The sequence below is a fragment of the Lissotriton vulgaris genome, chromosome 6 (genome assembly GCF_964263255.1).
Source record: "Lissotriton vulgaris chromosome 6, aLisVul1.2, whole genome shotgun sequence".
NCBI lineage: Eukaryota > Metazoa > Chordata > Amphibia > Caudata > Salamandridae > Lissotriton > Lissotriton vulgaris.
This window is the reverse complement of record NC_141694.1, coordinates 1,108,231,475-1,108,257,613: the sequence shown is the minus strand read 5'-3', so window position 1 is coordinate 1,108,257,613 and position 26,139 is coordinate 1,108,231,475. Positions and strand designations below refer to the sequence as shown.

The 26,139-nt window shown below is 46.8% G+C and overlaps 1 protein-coding gene across 2 annotated transcripts in view; it reads right to left on the bottom strand.

The window, feature by feature from the left end:
• Positions 1–26,139, bottom strand: part of DHX57 (DExH-box helicase 57) — a 432,068-nt gene that overhangs the window by 150,280 nt on the left and 255,649 nt on the right. For both annotated transcript variants that reach the window (XM_086927178.1, XM_086927177.1), the window contains one exon: positions 10,088–10,142. In XM_086927178.1, coding sequence (XP_086783304.1) covers positions 10,088–10,142 — 55 coding nt within the window. The remainder of the gene's footprint in view (positions 1–10,087; positions 10,143–26,139) is intronic.

Here is a 26,139-nt window from a genome sequence, read left to right as displayed (position 1 = left end):
TCCAGAGAAAGTGGATGATGCTTGCACCAGACGTCCTCCAGGAACCAGTCTCGAAGCCAGCGGGTCAAATGTGCAGCTCACCGTGTTGCATCTGGGTGGGGCAGCGGATAGAGGGAAAGGTTCAGGATGGTGCCCAGAATACAGGGCACTTCGGCTCAGCAGGTGAGAGTACTGGTCAGGCGGTCAAAAAAGGCTATCTGTTCCACATTGGGAGCGTATTTGCTGCCTAACGCTAAAGGCCAACCATCCACAGTGCCCTCAACAAGCGCACATCTGCCCACTGCATCTAAATCAACACTGTGGGGTTTGGAATGGGACTCCCATCCAGACCCATACCAATTTGTAATCACTCAGTGGGCTAGCCAAAGGAGGGGGGATGTAGTGTTTGGAGTGGGCTCAATAAGCATGAGAGTTGATTGCACACTTGGGAAAGCGGTGTGTTGCCTAACGTAGAAAGGAAAGGAGCCAGCCAGAATCAGAAGGGGGCATAGGGAACTAAAGCAGTTGAAAAACTTTGGGGCCTTCCAAACGTTTGACAACAATAATAGGACAAAATTCAGGAAAGTGGCTAAGGTTCCGCAGCAGGGGAGAGGTATGCTGTTTTAATGTTTGTAGCTGCACGCTAGGGGCGAAAACTGTGAGCGACCTAAACAGGGTGGGTGGGAGGGGGGAAGGGGACCAGCAAATGACGGCACCCCATGCCCCTCCAGTTGCGCCATCAGGACCATATCAAGTCCTTAGTGGTTTGTGGGGTAAAGTCTGGAGGGGTCGGCGATCCCAACACCGGAGGTCATAAGATGGAAGAGTTGGTTTTGCTGGCTGAATAGTGCAGTGGTGGCACAGATGAGACAGAGCCGTAGAGGGAGGATGCGCCCTCAAGCTCTAACCCTCCTCCTTTTGAAAGACAGAAGGGTCAGGCTGCCTGCGGTGCATTTCCTAGGGCTCTCAGATTGAGCGATCTCATCTGCAGTGACATCTAGTCCGGGAGGCAGGTCCTGATCAGTGTTCCAGGGTAGAAGTGTGGAACAGGTCTCTCCAGTCCCAAGCAGTTGCAGGGTCATCAAAACCATGTGAATTAATGTCATGCACCACTCAAAACTGAGCAGGGAATATAAAAGAATAGGTGAAGTTCAGCTTTCACAATCTGAGTTTCACTGCTGTATAAGGTGCAGGACAGCAACGGTATAGTCTGGAAAGAGCATCACATGGACATTAGTGATGCATAATGGTGACTGTTTGCAGGCCTCCTTCATTACCACATCCAGATCTCTGTAGCGAAGAATCGGATCAATCAACTGTTGAGGCACAGACCTTAGGGGGTGGTCTTCACTCAAGGACTCTATGCACACATTATATGGAGAAAAAAAAGGAGAGAGTATATCCAGTGGCATGAAACTTTTAATCCAGGTTTCTAGGAAGAAATCTGCATTAGGGCCCTCCACCCCCTCCATCACTCCCATGATATAGACATAAGTTTGACAGGATCTCCCATTTCCATGCTCCACGCATTTTTCAAGATGGCTAACTTAGTCGCACAGGCCTGCTACTAGTCAGTGCATGTCCCTCGACTCTGGTTGTAGTTCTGCAAGTATCCTTTCTGCATTTGTGACTCAGTCTGAGAGACTCCTATGATCACCTTGTAGAAGGACAAGGTCTACCGCTACAGCATTAATTTTGTGCTCCGACGACATTCTGGTATATTCGGCGACTAGGACAGAATCCAATTCCTCCGACGCATCCAACTAAGTGAGGTCCACCATCATGGACTTGTTCAGTGCCCCATGTGTTTGTGCTGCCATTGTGGATAAGGGCTTTCCCATCGCAGCGGGAGGGTAGGAATGTATTGTTGTAAGTGGGCCCGCATACAGGCGAATATTGGTCTTCCCTGGAAAATTAACTGCCCAGCCTCGCAAGAAATGTCCTTCACTCACTGAGTCGCAGGCCTGAAACCCAAGTCTCAATTTTTGATGCTGTGGGGCAGAGGCCAGCTCAGAGCAATCAACAGCTTCTGGCATCCATCCACCGAAGATGGTAGGGAGATCAATGCAATTGAGCAGCACAGTCTTTGGGAGAGGCGCAGACTTAATGGGGCTGTTCCACTGCAATGGTTGGGAGAGGGGCATTGACCAGTGAAGCATTTAGCAATGATGAAGAGGGAGAGTCCCCGGCAACGGCACGCCAAGCAGAAGGGGAGGTCCTGTAGGATGGTGGGCATGCAGATTCCTTGAGGGCCCAAGTGCATGCAGTTCACCTCGCCAAGGGCGGTGCGCAGCAGAGGCCGTTGTTCGATGCTGGGCCCCTGAGTTCCGGGGTAAACCCGCAGAGTCTTAGACCTTGCGTCCAGGTCTGATGTCAGTGTACTAACATGGTTGGTCAAAAGCAGATCGTCCATCAGGGGAGGCAGCAATGCAGTCAGGGCGCCCTTCCTTCCCCCGGCATGAGGCACACAGGCTAGGGCAACCCTGTGTGTCTATGGTGGGGGCCAGTTGAGGTGCGGTGTCCCAGCAATGGCGCAGCAACAAGGCACGCAGCAGAGCAGTAGCCTGGCCTCACCTGCAGCAATGGCCTGAGCAAAACAGTCACAAAACAAAGTCCACGGGCTGCGGGCAGACGTGAAGGGAGCAGCTGTCCAATCTGCAGTGAGAAGTTCCCAGGCGCCACAATGCCCCATCTTGCAGCTCCTTGCAGCTTAATGACGTCCACCTGTGCTGAATGGGGGAGGGGGGGGCACCAACAATGATGCGGACATCCAGCAGTGGAGCAGTGATGGGTGGATGGGGGGGGGATGGCCCGTCCCTGCCTGCAGTGGCTTTCCAGCACCATAACAAGCAGTGAGGGCCACGGACAAGCTTGAAGGAGCAGGCAGGGGCGGCAAGGCCCAAGGACTCAGCAAAGCAATGTCAAGCAACTCTGCCTGCTGCTTGTTGGAGCCAGGGGCGGAGTCTTCTCAGTCGCCTCCACAGTAGAAGTCAACAACAGGCTACTCACGCACACCACGTAGAATCGAGGGAGTATTGAGAGAGTACATGACTTTGATTTTATCAGAAGTTGCTGGTAGGCAGTCTCCCCATTGAGGTGCAGGTAAAATAGCCTTTCCCAAATACTATAATCAGCTGACAGCAAATGTTAGAAATGTCATAGATTGGTCCTAGGGCAATAGCCACCTATGTTAAAAGAAGTGCTACTTTATGTAAACTTTTCACCAAGGAGATTCTAGTAATATGTTGTGGCAACATACCAAAATTATATAGTCAAGGCATGGGACATGAGTGTACAGAGCAGCTACAAGGTGAGCTTGATGGCCTTAAAGAAATGAACAACACTATGGTGTACGCAGATTCCAGCTGTGAACAGCACAGTGCCTGACATTTTTCTCCTAGCATTGCACAGTGGCATTACACTGCATGGCAGGGGTAGGTTGAGAAATGTCACAGGGGAGAACAGGGAGCCAGAGGGAAGAAACACATTCAGTGGGCAGCAAATGCATAACCCCACTATATAGAAGGAAAACAACAAAAGTAAAAGAAAACTCCAGCATAAAATTTGCATACTATCTATTTGTGTATATAGCTATCTATATGCAGTTAGCACTTGGCTCTACCCAGCTTAACCTGCACAGTGCCACCAGGGGGCGGTATAGCACAGGGTGCTAAGGGATAGCTGCAGGAGGCTCATGGCACTGGCCTTGAGAGAGAAATGAAGAGGAAGGTGAAAGAAAAGCACCATTGCAAGAGTGGACTTGGAGGGCTGAAGGTAAGGAGTAACCCAAAATGAGTTATTACAACAAACAATGTAAATCAATTCTTAATAATGTCGTTGATTCTTTAGCTTGTTTTTATTTTGTGTAAATCGGCGAAATAATACTGATACATTTAGTGACGGTACTCCACAGATTGCTGTGATGTCCAGCCCTCCCGCAACCCCTTCCCCTCCTTGTGCAAAACATTCCTGTGGGCTCACTAATGAACACATTGATTTTTCACACATTTGTGCCACTAGTGCACTGCAAACACACATTGCATACAAAATTGGACCTAACATGTTCTCATTACTACTACTGGGAAGGAAAACAAGTGCTGCGCAAAAGTAAAAGCAACGTGCAGCGTTTACCTTACAGGAGCGAGCAGCGGCAGGCGCGATTATTGCAAACAGATGGCACCGCTGCTCGCTCCTGCAGGGTAAACACCATACATGCACGAGTTCTCACTGGAAACAGTGCAGAACATGCACTAGTTTCCAAAAAAGCCTCGAGTGATTCCAAGAGGTCACTCAAAGCAGCGCTTCTGCGCTGCATAGGCGAGACCTAAGAACTATGACAAGGAATGAAACAAGTAATTGCCAACAACTGAGATTGATTTAACCGATCATCAACTACAATCCAAAACCTTTTGGTTTGGGCAAGAGGGCACTCTTACTTCCAAGTCAAATCATTTGTCAAACCAGAAGGCAGTGAAAACACAGGTCCACAAAATGTACAGAAAGACAAATCAGAGTGAAAAATATCACACACACACACACACACACACACGGTGCTTTGAACAACCAATCAACATGAGCACGGAACCGGTGGCTTTCTGACTGAAGACTGTTCTTATAAACTTAAAACAGCAATGTAAATTTTTTGTCAGTGGCTCTATCGACTTATGAAATCACTAGTTGATATTTGTGGGCATTTTGTCTCAAACAAGTTGGCCTGTGATGCTCACAGGCTACACCTAAACGTCCTCTGCTCCACTGGAGAAATTGTAAAGCTGATTCATAACATGTCTTAAGACCGAGCTCCTGGGACTCAAGGATTGCCAGCTAAATTCTCTAAAGAATATGCACATATCTTGGCTCCTCACTTCCTGTCAGTCTATGAGGACTCCAGAGAGACTGGGACCCTTCTCCCATTGGAGACTTTAATTTTCACTATACAGAAGCCCAATAAGTTCCCTGAATGATTTAATTCTTCTAAACCACTATCAATGATAAACAAAGATTTGGTCATCTTGTTACATGCAGACAACATAACTCTCTATATCTGAGACCAACACATCACCTAAGATTCTGGAATTCTTCAGATTAGCTATTTTACTGGCATTACGATCAACTGGTTGAAATCAGTCATTTTCCATCTAAACCTACTCACTGCTGAACCCCCCCATGAGTATCCACTGAAGTGGAACACATCTACAATGAAATACTTGGGAATTTGGATTAGTAAAGCCATAGATACAACCTAATGTGAAAACTATGGAAGAGCTATCATCAGACTTGAAGAACAGGTAAAAACCAGGATCCAGTTGTCAGTAACTTTGGTCGGCAAGATGTCTATAGCAAAAATGGTATAACTGCCTAAATGTCTCTATTTATTCAGGAATATTACACTTTCACTCAATAGACACTTCTTTAATAGGCATATAATAAATATGATAGACTGATGTGGGTGGATAAACAACCTAGACTGAAGAATGAAATACTGATGCTCCCTTTGAACAGGGAACCCTCCTTGTGATCTATTTAGAACTCTATTTCCACAGCGATTAGGTCTGCTATGCAAATTACTATTGGTAGTACTCTAATGCTCTTCCAAACACGCACAGCAATCGAAGCAGACACTGCACACCCATGTCCACTCAACAAGGTAAGCTGCTCTCCTGCGATGTGTTCCAATGTACAGATGAAGATTGTGAAATGCATGATTTGGGCATGGGACAATCTTCGCTGCAGAGCGAAACTGAACTGAATTATTGGGGCAAATTCACCACTTGCATTTGACCACCTCATTGCCTCAACTGCTGACAAGAGGATGAGCTTGTAACAAACATCTACAGCTGCACTTCTTTATGCTCATGATCAGCGGCCTGACCCCTTCGCAGTGATTGTGTTGGTAGATCTGAAAAAGGCTTTTGACACTGTGTGGTGGGACTTTTTAGAGGCCACCATTCTACTGAATGGATTGGGTTCTGCCTGGACACGATGGGTCAAACACCTGTATACCCACCAAGTGGCAAAGGTTAGAAACAGGGAAGATGATCTCTGAGGCTTATGAAATATTCAGGGGGAACTAGAAAGGGTTGCCCCCTGTCACTACTATTATTCGCCATAGCTATTAAGCCATTGGTGGGGAGGTTTCGTACTGAGGGGGATGACTAGGGCATTGTGCTTGGAGATTCCATACAAGTCATTTCATTATACACAGATGATCTGCTTAAATACCTTCGGATGGGACGAGAGCTAGCCGCCAAGTTCTGCAGCTCCTTGAGGATTCTGCCCAGTACTCAGGTCTCAGTTCAACCGAAGCAAGACCAGCGTGTTCCCGGATTGTGCCCCCCAACTATTGTCCCTCTGACGTATCCTGGGCCCCATGTACCTTTAAATATCTGGGTATCCAGGTCTTCCATGACTTGGAGGATCTTCGAGAGGGGAACCTCGGAGGAGCCTTCCAGTCCCTGAAGTCCTGTGTCTCCTTTTGGCGCTCCTAGCGATTGCCCATTATCGCACGCGTAGCACTCTCTAAAATGGTTATGTTGCCGGTGCGAATCCCGGTGTCCTGGTTTAAGAGGCTTGACTTACTTCTTAAAGAACTGATATTGGATGGCAGACACAAAAGAGTAGCTCTCACTACACTCGATCGCCCCCTCGTCGAGGGTGGATTGAGGGTGCTGAACTTTGAATTGGCACTATTTTGCCGCCCAGTTCCAGTGGATCACGCGGCGGCTCGATAGAGCGCACTTGCCAGAATTAGGCTAGGTGGGCCTGCAGCCCAACCAGCAGCTTGCTATTGGCGACGTTGTTATGCCCGGCATTGCGGATTTTGTGCCGGGTACCTTACAGTCTACTGCTCTGGCCTGCTGGTGACGCAGGATGAGGTGTACTGACACGTTGACTACCCTATGCCCCTGAACCTCCATTGGTGGGTCTCCCCCACGGAGACCCCCTGAATTGTTTTTTACAACAGGACAGTTGGATTCCTGGACAGCTGGGGGGGCTGGTGACTTTGGGCGACTGCTTCCAGGTAGGTGCCTTAGCCCCGTTTGGGGTTTTAGTGGAGCAAACTGGGCTACAATTGAGACAATTTCTTAACGATGAGGCACTTACCCGTGCCGTGCAAGGGCTAAGGGATACTGTTGCAACAGAGGCAAACACACATGCGGTTCTTCAACTACTCTTGATGATAGGAACGGGCATTCGCTTGGTCACTTGGTTTTATGAGGCACTGATTAGGTTGGTTGGGAACTCTAGGGCCCACTGGACAGCTGACTTGTTATGTTATGTAATATGAATTTATTACGCGCTCTGCTACTCGCGCGGAACCATAGGGCCTGGCAGAGGGCTTCACATGAACAGATGAGTCCTCAGTTTTTTCTTGAATACACTTAGGTCCTGGATGGTACGCAGGAGCAAAGGAAGAGCATTCCAGGCAGCTGCAGCTTTGACTGAAAAGGAGCTACCCCTATCCTCTGACGCTTAAAACGAGGGACCTGGCCAAGAATAGGGACGAGGAGCACAAAGAATTCGTAGGAACATAAAAAGAAACGCACTTCAGCAGATAGAGAGTGCCATGCCCGTGGATGCGCACGGTGGGCCATGACCAACGTCTTAAATTTTGCCCTCACAAAATAACCAAAAGTGCCCACACACTCGTTTGTTTATGCAATTATTCCAAAGACCAAATGAAAGAATTAATTAAATCTGGTCAGGTACTTTTATTTATACCTATCACTTATTTTTTTGACACTTTTTTAACAAAATTATTCTTTTAGGCAAAAGAAGATACACATACATTAACATTACATTACAAATGAGGCAAATTTGACAAAAAGTACACATAAAGCAAAAATACATCCAACTGACAGTAAACATTAAACTTTCATTCATTTCATCACTGTTTATAAATCAATTTCATATTCCAAAAAACAAAGCAATGTCAAGAGCAACACAACGTATGCCTATTTTTCTGTAGCACTTGATGGCATAGTTAGCTCTTGTAGATGTGCCGACGCGTTTCAGGTTCGAGTAACCAATTCTCAAACCCTCATCAGGGCTTTGTTATTTTTCTGTATAGGATGCAAGAAAACAAAGTTTTATTGACAACCTGTACACCTCGAGTCTATCATTCATAGTTCATAGAGTCATCAAATTGTACCTGTGTGTTTTGATCAGGCAACACTGAACCCTGATTTTGTCCATATGACTTGGGGATGCACTGGACTCACTGGGTTTTGTGATGAGGTTATCTTGAGGTGTAATAGAACCCTGAATAGGTCCCTTGACAGCACACTTGTGGTTTGTCTTCTGGGCCATTTCCGTAGGCCAGCCCCTAATTAGGTACGGAACAGATTTGTGGACCTGGTCCTGGACAAGCTCCAGTTGGCCATGGCTTGGAAATCGTCTAGAGGACCAGACTTGGAGTTCTGGGCGAATGACGTTGCACGCAGGGCACAAGCTGAAGCACGCGCATTACGGAGGGAGAAGGCGCAAGGTTTCGGACGCGGACCCAGTGCACCACTGTGAATAGAAGCTGTCGACGAGTGGGAGGCGCCTGGGACTGTAGATGATCTGATGGAAGGGGGGGACGAGGGGTTGATTGAAGAGAAGAGTCCCACAAACAACAGGGAACCCAGCCATGATAGGCACCAGTGAGCATAGAAGCTGGAGTTATAGATGATGTGGGCTAAGAGATGTGTTAGGTTTCCAACGAGCTGTAGTATGCCCCCTCTTTGTGCTGCTGTGACTGATTAACCTCACTCCTCCAACGGCCAACCGATTTGTTTTTTTGGGGAATAGCACTTATTTTTGCCTCATCAAACATTGACTATGAGGAAGAAAGAGAAAATCCCAAAGGGAACAGATGGAGAAAGAAAAAGATGGAAAAAATGCAGCAAAAAGAGAAAGCAGGATCCTGCATGTGTGAGTTAAAGAGACTGGGGTGTCTGGTAGTGGATGGAAGAGCCATGAGGTCACTAAAAGACTATGCAATCTTGGTATTCGGTATGTTGGCATTTACAAACACCATCTGTGGGTTTCTGAGCACGGCTTTGGGCAACAGCACTTATTTTATTACAAAATAAGCACTACCACTGACTCTATTCCCCTTGACCAGTTTCACCTACAACACTTTCCCGTTGTGCCCTCTTCACTTACCGCAATGTCAACATGACTAGATTCCTCGTCTCCAAAGAGAGTTGGCTCTCATATATAGGCTGCTATGCCAAGCAAAGCACCAATTTATGTCTCTAAGTAGAGACAGGAGTTCAACGCTGATATATTGCTCTACGCTACTGAGTTTCAGTGGCGGCTCTGCTGTGGTCAAACTGCCACGCCCTCGTCTAAATATAGGCTACACTTAATAGATGTCAAATACCTACAGAGAATATACCACACAACTTTTGTACAATGGACCTTAAAGACCCTACAAACTGCACTTGCTGCAAGGCCTGTGATGCAGGTTTCCTCCACCTGGCGTGGACTTGCGCGGATGTAGCTGACTTTTGGTCGTCAGTAATTCTTATAATGACAGATGTGACTGGCATTGCCAGCCAGAGGCAACCACTAATTAAATTGCTGGGATATGTGGAAGGTGTTCTGGCAGAAGTACGAAAGTTGACGGCCATTATTCTTCTCTTGTGAAACAGATCGGCTACACATTGGTCAGAGGTTGGCTGTGTGTGCCAGGGTGATGAGAAATGCTCTGATCCACTGGCAGTGCTCATTCAGAGTATTCCCAAACACTTACTCGGGCACTGAGTCACTCGATAACTGGATGCATGCTGACACGGATTGCATTGAAGAAACGGCCACTGACACTCAGGGCCTCCGCAGTAGACGGTGTTTCTGACCATACCATCTTGAATGTCAGCATTTGTGGCTGGAAATTTGTGGGGGGTCTTACACAAAAAAGATAGGATGATGTTTCTGTGATCCTCCAGTGCTTTGTAAATCACTCTCTGTGATGACCATATATACATTTGGTTTCTCAACTCTGGTCATCTCAAAACCAAATAAATAAAGTTCCAAAAAAGGTAATCACTGCTGCTTTACGTAGTGCAGCCGGGGGCAGTTTACTACAAAGTGAAGCTATAAGTCCCCAAAAATCTCTTACCTAGTCATTGCGATAGCATCTTCTAAGAAATATTGATCAACTGGAAATGTTCGGCCTACAAAAAAAACAGCAGTTAGATGTTTATTTAGAAATATACAGCAATGAGGAGAATGTTTTTTTTTGCAATAACTAGGCTCTTTTCATTGGTCCAATTTGTGGAATAAATATGCCTCCTGCTTCCTACCCACAATCCATGGTCACAACTCATAGATTTTTTTAAATATATGGATTGTATTTTCTTAAAACTCCAACCTCGCAGGAGTGTTGTAAAAACAATTATGAGAAATATATAAAATATACAGATCCCACCACATTCAGAATCAACGAAACAGTTTAATCAAATCAACAGAAACACATAGGCAAAGGTTTACTGAAGTGCAATGTTAAAACTCTAGAGCTTTAGTTTTTTTTTGGTCTCGTCTCCAGGTCATGTTTAGCTCTCTAGTTGTGAAAGACCCCTTGTGGACTATCCCAGAAGTGTACAGTGAGCTTTGAGCCTGCCCGTTCCTTCCACTGGTTTGCTTTTTTGTCACTCTTCTTTCATCGATTCCTGTTCAATGGCTTTCGTTCCACTTCTTGTGTTTCCCCCTCCCCTAAAACATATCCTTTTTGCCATGCTGTTTTGCTGACCTTTATCCTTCTCCCGTCCACTTTTATGGAACTTCTTTTTTATTTTTCATTAAGTACTCCATGAGAGTGCATGTATTGTCCAGCTGGCTCCCTCATGTGCTTCTCCACCTGCCAAATACCCCCATCTGCGGTCCATGTTGGCCTCCCTTGTGTGCTGCTCCCTCTCTTGTGGGCTTCTCCACCCCAATCGCACTCTGTATTGCTCTCTCCCTCATGTGTTGCTTTTCTCCACCCTTCTTTTCAACCTTCTTCAACCACCTAGCTTTATTTTTATTTTACACCTTGACCCCTCTCTGTTGCATCCCTCACCACCTTCTCTGTTGCTCGCACATCCATTGCTGTACTTTTTTTGTGAAGAAAATTAACAGGTTTTTGAGGTTTGGTCCGGGAAGTTCCCAAGCCACTCCACTAGCAGAAATGCACTTTAGCGCAAGCAATTTTTTAATTTACCTCACCAAGTGGTGCCTACCATCTTGGATCACTAAATAAATATTAAACTGGTGCCTACATCATTCAGTAGGCATATGCATGTGTCACAACACATCTTTTTTTATACCAATGCTGTACACCATAATGTACTCAAAAAATCGAAAAGTCACAAGGCAAAACATATTGGCTTTGTAAATACTTGTTAACATCTGTGGCAGACTGCAACAATCATAGATCTGGCAACACAGAACAAGTTACTTACCATTACTTACCACTGACAATACCTTTTCTAGTAGAAACTCAATATAAGTGTGCATTCCTCTCCTTTTGAATTTCCCCAGGCGACAGACCAAGTCAGTAAACTTTTGAAACAATTCCCCTGTGTGTTGGTAGGTGGTTGTGCCCGCTCCATGTTAGATCAATCACTCTCCAGATGTGATTTTGGGTCCCTATATATGCGTCTGACATCAGTTTACTTTTGATCTCCATCTGCACTGTGGGACACAGAGCCAACAGAAATCACAATAGCAGTGTGCAGATTCGACACTTGAGACTTATAGCAGACTGTAGAAGTCCTTTCCACAGAATGAGGAGGCAGGTGGGTCGGTAAGGAATCTGCAGCTGGATAGAGTCTTTACCAGATAAGGCGCTGCCGAAGGTAAGTATCATGTTCATCTGATAGAGACTTCTAGCTGCAGATTTCTTACCTTAAAATGGATACCCAAGAAATATCTTCCCGGAGGTGGGCCTGCGAAATAATTTCAAACCCAAAAATCCTGAATGGGCTAAGTACCCCTAACTATGGACATTACTGTCCAGGCAGTAGTGTTCAGTGTATCTATGCAGAGAAGCCCACGTCATTGCCTGGCAAATGTGCTGGACCGCAGTGGTTGCAGCTTTGGCTCTGGTTAAATTGGCAAGCAAACCCTCAGGGGTTGCTTTTTGGCCAATGCATAGCAGAACTTAATGCAGAGCCCGATATGGTCTGTTTCTGCACGGCCTTTCCCTTGTGTGTTCTGACATATATAATGATGAGTTGGTTGTCCACCCGGAACTCGTTTGTGCGGTTGAGGCAGAATGACAACGCTCTGTTTGGGTCCAGACGATGAAGTTGCTCCTCTTCCTTGGAGAGATGTGGAGGAGCATAAAAAGTGGACAAGGTGATGGATTGGCCAACATGAAATGGAGGAACGCCTTTTGGTACAAAAGAGACCCTTGTACGTGGAACCAGCTTGTCTGGATAGATGCTCTGATACAGAGGCTTTAATGATAAGGCCTGAAGTTCACTGACCCTCCGGGCCGATGTTATTGCCATGAGGAAGGCCATTTCAATTTTAAGGAGCCTGAGGGGACAATTATGTAGAAGCTCAAAGTGAGTGCATATGAGGAAAGTGAGCACAAGGTTAAAGTCCCACTGAGGCATGATAAAGGATGAAGGAGGAAACGTGTTGCAACCCTTTCTAGAATCTGTTAACAAAAGGGGATTTGAAGATGGATGGCCGAAATAGCAGAAAGATAGCGCTTAAGATTGCAAAGAGCAGAGGCCTGCTGGGCGAGAGAGAAAATAAAGAAAATCCAGAGAGAGGGGAGCAGAGAGGAGGTAAATCTGTTTCTCTGCACACTTTGCCTAAAACTTTCAACGGCGGCAGGCATATGCAGTCTTGGTAGAGAGACGCCTGGCTTCCAAGATACCATTACAGAATTCGGGCAGATCAAAAGCTGTCAACTATTTCCACTCAATCTCCATGCATGAAGGCGGAGCGTTGAGAGGTTCAGGTGGAGAACACTCCCCTGCTTCTGCAAAAGAAGATCCTGCCGAAGGGGCAGCCTGATTGGAGGACCGATGGCCATGCTGAACAGCTCAGTATACCAAACTCTCTGAGCCTAGTCCAGATCCACAAGGATTGCTTGGGCCCAGTTGTTCCGGGCCTTTATGTGAACTCTGGGCAGGAGTGGTATTTATTTATTTATAAAGTTTTATAGAGCGCAAACTTGATCCAGAGGGATTTCAGAGCGCTTTACAATTTGAGGGAAAGAAAGGTAACAGTTCAGTACATGAGTCAAATTGGAATATAAAAACAAACAATGAATCAAATAGGGCACACCTAACAAGGCCGGTTACACATCCTGGGGTCAGCAAAGAATGGGCTAGTAACTGATACATAACGACACAGGAGGGAAGCAAATGAGTCAACAAGAGAGGAAGAAGAGAAAAGATTAAAAAAAAAAAATATATATATATATATACACAAGATTAACATCCTACTCTGGAGTATGTCCAATGCATTAGAGCAGACAATCACACATCTTATTAAGGTAAGAACTTATTCATGAGTAATCTTTTTGCTTCCAATTTGACAGCAACCTTGGAGGAGATTCAACGAATTTCCGGTGGAAGAGAGTTACAGATTTTTGGTGCAGAGCCAGAGAAAGCTCGTTGGCATGTTCTCTTTTTGCCAAAGATCTGAGGTTTCAGGAGGAGAGAGTTAGCAGTCCTAGATGGTCTATCTCCTCCGGATAGTTCTAGCTTATGCGCTAGATAGTTGGGGGTTTTGAAGTAGAGGGCTTTGTGAGATAGGCAGGCAATCTTTAGCTGAATTCTTGCTTCACAGGGCAGCCAGTTTAGAGATTTTAAGACTGGGGAGTTGTGTGCATTTCGCTAGGTGCCAGTAACCAATCTGGACGCCACGTTCAATGATGCTCCCAGTGGGGAGGCCACAGAGCGTAGCACTGCCATAGTCAAGCCTCGGCAAAACAAACGCTTGGACCACTTGCTTGAAGTCAGCTTGTGGTAGGAAAGGTTTGAGATTCCCAAGTATCCTCAGAAGGTGGTTAGCACCCTTGCACACATTGCTGATCTGAATCTTCATGTTCAAGTGCTTGTCCAGAGTGATTCCTAGAGATTTAGCTTAGTCAATTATGCGGGGGAGCAGTTGAAGGCATTGAGTCGGTTCAACCAGAGGTCGATTTTAGGAGTGTGTTTCGGGGAGAAATGAGAAGGAATTCTGTTTTTGTGGTGGTTAGCAGGAGGTGGTTCTCAGTTAACCAGTTTTGAGTAGCCAATAGGGTGGAGTTGAGTGAAGTGGTGTTATCCAGGGAGGAGATTTTCACATAGAGTTGGGTGTCATCTGCATACATATGGAAGAGAATGTGCATGTATTTTAGTTCATTAGCTAATGGCTCTAGGAACAGTTTGAAGAGTATGGGAGATAGGTATGGATGGAAAGGCATACAAAAGACCTGTGCTCCACTGAAGATGAAAAGCGTCTCAGAGCAAGAGCCACTTCGGAAACTCAAGTGTGCAGATCTGCTGACATTGCACGGTCTAAGGAGTGGTGAACAGATCTAACCAAGGCTCTCCTCACTGCTGAAAGAAGCCTTGCACCATTTACATTCCGCCAGGCATCTTTGGATGAGTTAGTCCTCCCTGGCGTTCAGAGAGCCTGCCATGTGTTGAACTACCAGAGATATGCCCTGGCATTCCATCAATGTCCAGACATGCAGGGCCTCTTGACAAAGGGTCCACGAACCCACCCAGCCCTGCTATTTGCAGTACCTCATGGCTGTGGTGTTGTCCATAAAACATGTACTAGCCTTCCCTTGATGGAGGGAAGAAAGGCTTTAAATACTATCCAGATCACCTGGAGTTCCAGACTGATGATGTGGAATCAGATTCTGTTGGAGAACAGAGGCCTCTGATCTCCCCCTCTCCCAGATGGCTGCCCCAATCCCATGAGGGACACATCTGTCACTATTGGGAGATCTGGTTGGGGAAGGAAGAGATGACTGCCACCGACCCAACTGCGTTTCGTTAACCACCACTCTAGGTCTTTTGCAGCTCCCACAGATATCTGGACCGTGTCAGAGATTTTTCTGATGTGCCACGCACCCTGACAACAGCCACAGCAAGTTTGCATACCTGCACAATCCGTAGATCCTGGTGGAGGAGCACAGAGGAAGAATCCAGCGAAGATAAGGACCGGGAGCAGTGCCAGAAGCGCACTCGAGATTTAGCGGGGGAAGTGCACCCGAGTTAGCCCGTGAAGAAGACATCGTCCAAGGCAGGAGGAAACACAGAGGACCGGAAGGCAGGGAACCTGGACACTCCGTGGCAGCAGGGGAGCCCAGGAACGCTCCGTGATGGCAGAGGAGCCCCAGGACTCATTGAGGTGAGAGATCCCAGTGCCTGCCCTTGCAATGGCCGCCTAAGCCCCAATAAGCAAACTTTGGAGGCTTGCGCGACAGACTTGAGCGGCCTCTATCTCAGAAATCAGTTGCCACCGCTGGGCAGCTCGTGGCAAACCTCCGCTGAACACCTTTGGGATAGATTCTCTCGAGCTCCGGTGAGAAACGGGCGCTGCAAAGTAATTGCAAGACACCTGTCCCCAAAACGGCCGCCAGAAACGACATTGAATGTAATCAAGTAACAACATAGCCCTCAAACGCTATAGTCAATTTCATCAACAAATAAAACAAAAAAGGGCATAATTAGTCAACAACTAGCAATAAATAGAGTCTTGAGCAACAACAGAGACTAAAATGTTTTTTATCAGCAAAGACAGCAAGGGCATAATTAGTCAACAAAAAGCAATAGATAGAGTCTATGAGTATCAAAAGAGACTAAATCTCTGGAGCTACGGCAGAGAACAGGACTTGACGCATTGAGCTTAAGACGCCTGTCCCCAAAATGTCTGCCAGAAGAGACAGTTAAACCAGCCAAGCAGACCTTACTTCTGGCACACCACTCTCAACACACATCTCAACATCTCCAAAACCACCACTACCCCCCAGTCGCAAATTGACGACCTCCCTCCCGAATCTCCAGTCGAAGAGCGGCTATATCTCCATAACCATCTTCACGAATGGCACAGTCCTAATACAGGCCAAAAACGCTCACCTTGAGAGCTTAGATTCCCTCTAGAAACTCAGTTGGAAATCCTGATTTGAGGCTTTAATGAAACTCTATCCAACCTATCCCTGACCCGAAAGTCCTCTCAGCCACCCTTAGAGCTAGCTAGTCTCACCCAACCTAGCCTAGGTAAGGTAACACCCCCCCACCGAGCCTCACGTCCCCCCCAGACCTAAACCCGGGTCCCCCAGTAAGGGGAAGGACAGCTCCTTTGAAAAGACCTAGAAGAGCAACCACCTCACTTTCCCACCAGGAAATGACACACCCAGCTGCACCCTACGACCCTCCGTTGAATTCTTCCCCCAAATCCGCCATCCAATTAATCACGGGATTCAGAACCAAACACCCTCCTCCGAGAGCCCCCAGACCCCAGAACCCCTGCACACTTTGCCCTCCTTCCAGAAGTCCAACCAAACGAATTCAAAGAACAACCCCCCATCAACTGCATGCTCATAAACTGCAGATCAGCCTCTAAACATACATCTGAACTAGCGGAAGCCATCCTCTCCCATGACATAGACATAGCATTCATAACAGAAACCTGGCTCAACAACATCTCCTACCCTACCATGGACATGCTAGTACCTCCTGGATTCACAATGATCAACAAAGACAGGCAAGTGAAAAGAGGCGGGGGCATAGCAATCATCCACAAGAGCAACATCTCCATCACGGAAATTTCCTCTAGTGTATACAGCTCCTTTGAATGTTTCTCAGTCAACATCAAAACTCAGGATACCAGACCCACACTCTAACATCTTCTATACCACCCCCCAGGCAACTCTTCAGAATTCGGGGTTCACCTTTCCGACTTGACTGCCCATTGCGCACTAGGCAACTCTAACAACATTATTCATGACAACCTCAATCTAAGGTGGAATGAAACAAAGAACCCGCTCATTCAAACCCTAAATAACCTACCTCTAGCTAATAATCTGACCCAACAATGCTCAGAAGAAACTCATCACAGAGGAGCTATCCTTGACGCTATTATAGCCGAAAGCTAGGCTATCTCCATCGACCACATCCTCCTTGTTGACTGGTCCGACCATCACATAGTTCTCTTTCACATCAACCATTCGATCTTGACAAATCTATTTCCCAAGCTAGACCCACCCAAATGGGTTAGTAACACAGCCCAAATCCCACGTGCGGACCTAGAAGAAAGAATCAGCTTGCTGCTCCCCTACTCCACGGACAACCTCTCAACCAGTAAACTCACTTCTCTTTACAACTCCAATATGACGCTTCCCCTGATCAAATTGCTCCCTTGAAGCCAAAGAAATCTAGGAACATCCCCTCCAGATCATGGTTTACCACTGACATCAACAAAGAAAGAAGACAATTAAGAGCAGCAGAAAGAACCTGGAGGAATAATCCCTCAGCCCTACACCGCGATCAACTCCAAGCAGCCCGCAGGATGTACAAAAATCACATTAAGAACAAAAAGTCATCTCTCTTCTGCTCGGCATTAGATAACGCAAAAAACCAACCCAAAGAACTTTTCAATATCATAAGTAATCAAACCTCCAAACCCATACCTTCCTCAACTCAGGCATCCAAAGTTCGATGCGACAGCTTCGCAACCTTTCTCAATGACAAAATCGCCAAGATTGACCTCACACTTGGCATAAATCCTATCATTTTCAGTGAGATCAAAGTGTCCAAAACTCTTGCTAGCGCTTCCGTGAAATCTCCAAAACAGTGGTCATCATTCATTCCCATTCAGTTAACAGAGATAGTCAATCTAATCTCCAACGCCAAGCCCTCAGCTCACGCCCTGGATCAGCTACATCCTCACCTAGCACAAGGTCTGAAGCTAGTCCTAGCTCCAATATGGTGCAAGATCATCAACAGCTCATTGAGCTGTGGAATTGTACCAGAATGTCTCAAGGTTGGGCAAGTCACACCACAATTAAAAAAAAAACAGGACTAGACACTGAAGATGTGAATAATTTCAGACCTGTCTCAAACCTTCCTTTTTAGTCCAAAATCATGGAAAGATGTGTACTCCCACAGCTAACCCAACACCTAGAAAACATCAAACTACTAGATCCCCACCAATCAGGTTTCAGAAAGGGATGCAGCTCTGAATCAACAATCCCTCAATGTCATAGACGACCTACTCAAGTCACTCGACTTGGATCAATGCTGCCTTCTCATCCTCCTAGACTTATCGGCCGCATTTGATACAATCGACCACAAACTGCTCTTAAGGGTTCCTCAAGAAAGGGCCCGTCTACAAGAGATGGTCCTTCACTAGTTCTCTTCCTTTCTTCACAACCAATCGCAAAGAATAAAAATAAAAAACTTCGAATCCGACCTCAAACCTGTCATCAGAGGTGTTCCAAAGGGTCTGTACTCTCCCCGCAGCTCTTCAACATCTACATTGAACCGCTCACTTCTCAACATAGAAAATCCAACATCCCCTTTCATCTATATGCAGATGAAACGCACATCTATCTGGAAACCACCTCAATTGAGGACATCCAGAGACTAAACAACACGCTCAAGGAGGTCCAACACTGGCTCTCAACCAATCACTTGAAACTTAACCAAGAAAAAACGGAAATACTACTCATTTCCAACAAAGATGATAACCCACAAATCGAAGAATGGCTCAAAGCCATTGATACCCTCAATGGTAACCTCTACTTGGCAGACTTGGTAAAATCTCTAGGGATCACCCTAAACCCAAAACTTGACATGAAGAAACACATCACAAGATCCGCTAAAAGTGCCTTCCTCAACCTAAAATTACTACACAAAATAGAACCCTTCCTCCCACCCAAGGACCTTCAACAAGCCACCCAAGCACTGGTCCTCTCCAGAATAGACTATGGGATTGCTACCTTGACGGGGACAGCAAAACCCACCTTGTCCCCTTGAAGACAACACTCAACGCAGCAGCAAGAATGGTCACCGGAATTAAGAAATTCGAGTACATCTCTCCAGCTCTTAGAGAACTCAGATGGCTCCCAGTTGAGTTGCGAGCAAGCTTTAGAACAGCCTGCCTCACGCACAATGCCCTGCATACAGGTAAACCGGAGTACCTGGCCGCCTACTCGAAGCCCACTTCCTCGACCGCCCTCGAGCGAACTGACAGACTCTGGACAGTTCCCCTACCGACACTCCATCTTTCCTAAAATTTGAGCTTGACAACACAGACTCAGATCAAGAAATCCTTTTGTGTATAAACAGTTTGTTTGCCGATTATATATGGTGGATCATCAGATCCAACTTGCACCCTCTGCTCATCTCCCCTGCGGCCATATGCCTGTTCCCCTCCTGCCCTAACCCCCATGTTCCCCCATTCTTCTGTTTCATATGTCTGTTTATTATTGTATATGTTGTGAAGCCCTCCGATACCCTTAGGTCCAGCTAGCGCTATACAAAACTCCTACAATATAACAGGATGCGGTAGCACATGAGAGATAGCAGCCTCAGAGTCAGTCTCACTGACATCAAGGCTGAAACATTAATATCATAGCCTGAATATCCTGGATTCGCCTACGGAAGGATAAGCCCAAAACTGCACCATGCTTTGAACAGCTCGGATGAAAGGCAGCGTCTGAGAGGGAGTCAAGTGTGACTTCAGCACTTTGATAGTGAACCCCAGCAAGAGTAGGTCACATGTAGCCTGGAGGTGGGAGACTGGCCCCCCTGACCTCCACAAATGACCTTCAACCACTGCCATTACCTTGGTGCACACCCAAGGAGCGCTGGTAAGGCCAAAGGGAAGCACTGTGAACTGGAATTGCTCTTGGCCTATCGTGATCTACAGGTAACACCTATGTGCAGTCAGGACAGGAATGTGGAAGTAAGTATCTTGCAAGTCCAACGCTACCATCCAGTCTCCCGGGTCTAAGCAGAAAGGACTATAATAGAACAAAGACCTCCGTCCTTCTTGGGAACTAAAAAGTAGTGGGAATAACAACCATGGCCTACTTGTGGTGTAGACACCCTCTCTATGGCTCTCTTGACAAAGAGAGCCGTCATTTCCTGGTGGAGAAGACCGCCAGTGAGGCAGGTGATGGTGTTTCCTGCCTCCCACTGGATGTCCATGATGGATTTCGGGTTTGGAGTCTACGATTGCCAGGGGACTGGTGAACTGCCCCGACCTCTGGCTGCATGACCCAATGGGCCAGTTGGTACTGCATCCTCAGCCATGCAGAGGCTGGGAAGCCTACACAACACTGTGGCTTGGCTTGTAAAGACCCAGCTGGAAGCTCCTTCCGGGGCCACAAAAGGTGGATTTTGGTTGGAGAGGGACCATGGATAGACTCAAGGTTCTAGCCATAGCCCAACTATCTTGAAGTACTCTAGCGCTGAGTCCAACTTGTCTCCGAAGAGACGGCTGTCATCAAAGGGCATATCCATAAGCGGTGCTTGGACATCCCGTGAAAAGCCACTTGTATTCAGCCAAGCTTGGTACAATAAGGCCACAATCAATGAAAACTCTCCTCCCACCGAGACAGCCGTGTTCAGTCCACATCCGACACTGTACATTGCTGCATCCTTCCCGTCAGCAACAGCTTGGGAGAGTACTGCTCAGGCCTCCTCCGGGACCGTTGGCAACACCTGAACAACCGCTACCCACAGTGGTGGGAGAAGCAGCCCAAAAGGCATCGTGTTCACGGACGGCAGTGCCAAGCTGGCAGAAGAAAACATTTTCTTTTCTAAGGTGTACAGCCTCCTGAATTCCCTATCCAGTGGGGTGGTAGGGAATGCACCAGGATTTACACGGGAGGTTGAGACTTGGACCGGGCTAGGGTGTTGAGTGAGCAAGCTGGGATCCCCTGCGGTGGTGCATGGCGGGCAATTGTCCTGTTCATAGGAACCCCTGTGCAATGTTTGAACCATGACCCTAGTAGGACGTCTGCGAGGGCTTCATTGAAAGGGAGAAGTGGTACAGAGGGGTACACTCCCGGTTAAAACAGCTCTGTCAAGACATTAGTCTTGACTGACACTGAGGACAGGCTAAGGTCCAAGACCTCAGTCGCCCTCCTCAACACCAAGGTGAAAGAGGCTCCCTCCTATGTAGCCATGATAGGAGGAGAGATCATGCCAATATCTGGAGAAGTATCCAGTCCACTGGCATCCACCAGGTCCTCACACCAGTCCATGTCTGTGTCTGTGTCCAGGGGCTTGCATGCTTCAGGGTCTAGCGACCCCTCTAACTCCTCCCCGAGTTCCAACCCATAGAAATAGGGTTCGGGATCCAACCTGGGAAGGAAGGCCCCAGTCGGCACCTGCGTAGAGTGTCCAACCTCTGACTCCGATTCGGAGTCGGAGATTAGAATGGTGGCGCTGCTAGGGGGCGCCGGCGGCATTGGAACTGGAGCCAGGGAAGGTCAAGATGTTATGACCGGCGCCAGTCCGGCTCCATCCGGAGATCCAAGGGGCCCAACGGGTCCCTTAGCCTCTGGAGTGAAATTAGTAGGGGCCCCACCCAAACCGGTGGCGCAGGAGGGAACAGGACACTCAAATATGAGGTGCAAGGCTTTAGTTGAGCAGTGTTCGCTCAAGCTCATGGAAAAACTAGGAGGCTCGGAGTCAACCCAGAAGGTGGCTCAATCGTGGAGCTAGGCCTCAAATGATGATGCTCCCTCGTCTTGTTAGATGACTTTGACGGATGGGGTGAAGTCGAAGACCTCTTTCAGTTCTTGCTCTTCCTTTTGCAGTGGGACGTTCGAGGGGCCTAACGACTTCGAATGCGTCTAAGATCTTGGACTTCGCAACCCATCCTGGGACCTTCCGCCCATCCGGGATCGAGACGGTCATAGTGTTCCACGCTGAGCTACCAGGAGCTTTAGGGACTGCTCCCTCAAGGCCTTTGGGTTCATGGTGTGGCAGTTGACGCAGGTCTTAACATTGTGGTCATGCCCGAGGCACCAACGCATAGAAGGTGCAGGTCAGTCACAAACTTCGGTCAGTGACCGGTACCGCAGGGCTTGAAGCTGGCCGTCCTAGAAGACGTTCTTGCCACACAAGAAGAAAAACTCTTGAAAAAGCTTAGAAAAGTAGAAAAAAATGAGTGAATAAAGGGGTAGCTCTATGCAGATCAGCACTGACTGGTGCACAGAGAAAAGAACTGATGTCAGCGCGCTGGGGTGGAGCTTATGTTGGCATCGCACGCGTCACTTTCGGTGCAGACTACATAAACCACGCAGAGCCGACCGACGCCACCTATGGTGAGCAGGGGTACTGCTTAAGAAAAATTTCCAGATCCAGCCCGACACTTGGGAAACATACAAAGGTAAGGAATCTGCAGCTATAAATATCTATCAGATATTACAGTACGGGGGTACCGAGCAACCATACACTACGCTAAACATGGCCCTTACTTCCATTCCCCGCTTACAATAAGGAAGCAGAGGTTATTCAGGTCAAATGGGTCCAGATATATATATATGGTGTTTGCTGTCAAAGCCTGGAGCCCAGCCAATCGGATAACTGTAATAATGAGGGTTGTTTTTTAAAGGTCTGTACTCCACTGATATTAAAAGGCAGAGAATGTTGCATGGCTCTGGGCAGGCCATCGCATTTCAGTGTAGTGCTCCTCATTACAGCACTGAAATGCATTGTCACACATATTTGCATGATATATTTGCCGTCACTGAAGCCTGCAAACCTGTGTGTGCCAGCCTGCGGCAGTGCGCACTGCTTCCTCAGGCTTGGGGCGCTCCGCGATACTTGGCAAGACTACCAGCTGAGAGCTAGGGTGCGCTGTCAGTGCTACAATGTATTATATTTTTTCAATTTGATTGCCGTGGCGCCACGCTGCCTGCGCAGCTCTTAGTCACTTGACGCAGCTCCGAGACAGCCCGACATCACAGCCAGCCCAGTAGTGCCCAATAGCTACTAGTATTACAGAGACTGTCAGGTTGTTTGAGTACATTGGCCTTGGCGCTAGACTGTGCACCGCGGGTCCAGGAGTGTGAAGACCAACCGCTCAGTGGGTTGCCGGTCGCGCCGCCGCAATAATTAAGACCCCCCCACACCTCCCTGCAGTGGTTCGGTGCTGTTTCAAGCTGTCCTGAGTGACCAGTGCTTGCACAGGTCGGGCCGTCCACAGACAAGTCCATATTGATGGGCCCGGTCTGGAGGGTTCAGGAAGCAATGACCTGTGACCGGCCGTCACACTCACTGACCGTCCACTTTGGTTGCAGCGGCCACCATGAGAGGACTTAGACAGGTTGCCTGAACTAATCGGGCACCGGTGGCAAACCGAAAATTATTGCCGTGGGGGTGGCTCGAGGCAGTCTGTGTCTGCTGTAAAGTCAATCGCGGAGGCCAGACACCCAGTGCTGTGGCTGCCTGGCTGAAGATCCAATCACCAAGAACAGAGTTAAGTAAGTAAAGTAGTTACCACTCGCCACCCCAGCAGAGTGTCTGTCAGTGTACTAGGTTAGTGCCCTTCCATTTCTGTTGCTGTGCGATATTATTCATCTCTTAGCTATGCAATTTGATTTATTTAAGAATGCAGGTCTTCATTCAGCATGTAACTGTTAGTTTAGCTGAGAGGCTGCTCTGCATTTCCCTGTATAAAGTAACTTTACAGCCGGGAGCCCCTAAAGTAATAGTGAAAGTTACAGAGCTCTGCAGTCACAGAATGTCTGCACAACAAGTTGAGTTCTGGTCAGTTTCATAAGGCTTGCTCAGGCCCGCTCCTTGCAGGGTGCCCTTACCTACATTTCTGGTTCTTTGCGGCAGTAAGGTCAGTTAATATAATGAAATGAAAAGATTGTGAAAGAACAGGTTGCAATACCTTGTGAGGTTTTGAAAATATATTTTGTCCGTCACATGAATGTAAAGTTAGCGTATTAGGAGCAGCCAAAGAAACCATATATCAGTTTATGATAAAAAACTTTTATTATGTTATGTTATGTTATGTTATGTTACGAGCATTTATTACGCCCACAGCTGCTCCAGCAAAGGAGCGTCCCGGCGCCTGACAAGGAAGCAACATAACACAACTTAAAAGAGTGGACTGATAAAAGGGAAAAGACTAAGGGAACAGGAAAGTCTTGACAGCCCTGCGAAATGAGAACAGATTGTAGTGTAGTTCCTAGTTTCCCACTAGGCCCTGCGCATTGGAATAACATAAACAGTAGTATCGACGTGGAACTGCTTATATTCCAGGCCTCCACTGACTATGCTAAACTTAATTGGGTTGTGTTACCAACTAGCTCAGAGGTCACTGGAAACTTTCTTCTCTGCATAGGAAGTGATCAGCTTCCTTGGCACAGACAAGAAGGGATTCAGTTTTCCAACAACCGTGCAACATGACAACTTTGCTCCTCAGATCAAGAGTCAATCTCTAGGGTCGTGTGAAACAATAGACATGTATTTCACTCAGTCAGTCTAGTGCAGTTTACTTTCACGGTATGTAGAGAATAGAGAGACGGGCGTGTATCAATAAAGGTTAACATTTATTGAACAGTCTTTCTTCTCGTACAAGAGAAATGTATTGCCACAATTGCAATAACTGTTATTATGAAAAGTACGTACAGTAAGATAAGTATTGCGAAATAGAACTGTAAAAGCATTGATATGGTTTCTTAGCCATACAATGGTTTAAAAGTAATAAAACATATATACAGTCATATATACATTAGGCTAACATACTCAACTGGTGCTTCTAACTAAACCTACCCCAGTGTGCCTGACCTAAGCCTAACACGTGAAAGGGGAGTAAGTAAGTAGCTTTAAGTTAAGTTGGTTTTGCCAAGGTTTGTTTCAGGAATTCTCGTCTAAGGGTTTAGTCAACACCATACCTCTGAATAGAATGATGGAGGATTGGTATCTCCTTCAGGGGTCTCTCTCGATATCCCAGTCACCCGCGAGGGTAAACCGGAAGCGCCGGGACTGGATTTCTCTGCACGAGAAATGCAGCGGCTTCTCTTCAGCGCGTCGAGGAAGGAGGGGTGACAGCGTCCGCGGGCAGCTGGGATCTGCTGGATGTCTTCGCAGAGGACGGCTGTTCGGCTCCTTAAGCGTACTGCACCATAGTTCGCGCTGTACGGCGATAATGGTAATCAGCAGCTTCACCACCACAGGATAGCAGGCTGCAGCGACAGAGTGCTAGATTTACCAACACAGGGTCGTGCAGGCAGCTGGCATCAGCAACAGGCAACGAACATTGCTTAAGGCAACGTTGGTAATATTTATACCCGACAGGTGCCGGGTTTGACGCAAGTTTGCTGGACATAAGACGTCAATTAAAGATGTCACTAGGAAGTGATAGTTATCAGTTGCTCATTAGAGTTCCATTACTAATCAAAACATAGCAAGCGGGGATTTCCAGGTTTGCTAAGTTTTTATCTTGTTGAAGAACTCGGAGTGTTATCTAGGAATATCAGATAGGGACTGCTGCACTGTCATTGCACTAATTGGTCGCAAAGGAAGTAGCAGAGAGTCATGCTGGAATGTGGCTCTGTTCGTGTGAAGCCAGAGATGACTTTTCAGAAAATCGCACTTAAACGGTTATGCCAATATAGGGAATAAATGGATTTATAGCCGAATAGGGGCATAAGGTCACAGTATCGATCAGGAACCTAGATAAACACGCAACACCCACTCCACGTTTTCATGTCCATCAAAATTACTAAAACTAAGCAATTAGATGCATGTGTAACATTGCCCACCCCAAAATACATAAATGCATTCGAAATAGGCGTACTTGTAATACATGGAATTTAGGTACTGTACGTTTTTTAAAGCATAGTAATCATTCAAAAAATTATTGCATATGAAATCAATGAACGATTATGCAAAAGGAATTACACATGAAGTATCTCTGACAGAAGAAAAGCGAGATAGATCATCACATAAAAATGCATTGTAATAACATGTGTGCTAGAGGCTGGTGTAATATTGTTATGTCTCTAGATGTGTTTAGAAATAGAAGTGTGAAGCTTCTGTTCTCTAAGAATAGTTTTTACGTTAAGCAAAGAATTGTTCGTGCCAAAAAAAGGTCAATATTAGAAAAATTGTCCAATTCAAAGAAAATACATTTCCAAAGCTCTTGGCAGTTTTTGTTGATCAAAACTGAAGGCCGAATTCAGAGTTCATGGGAACG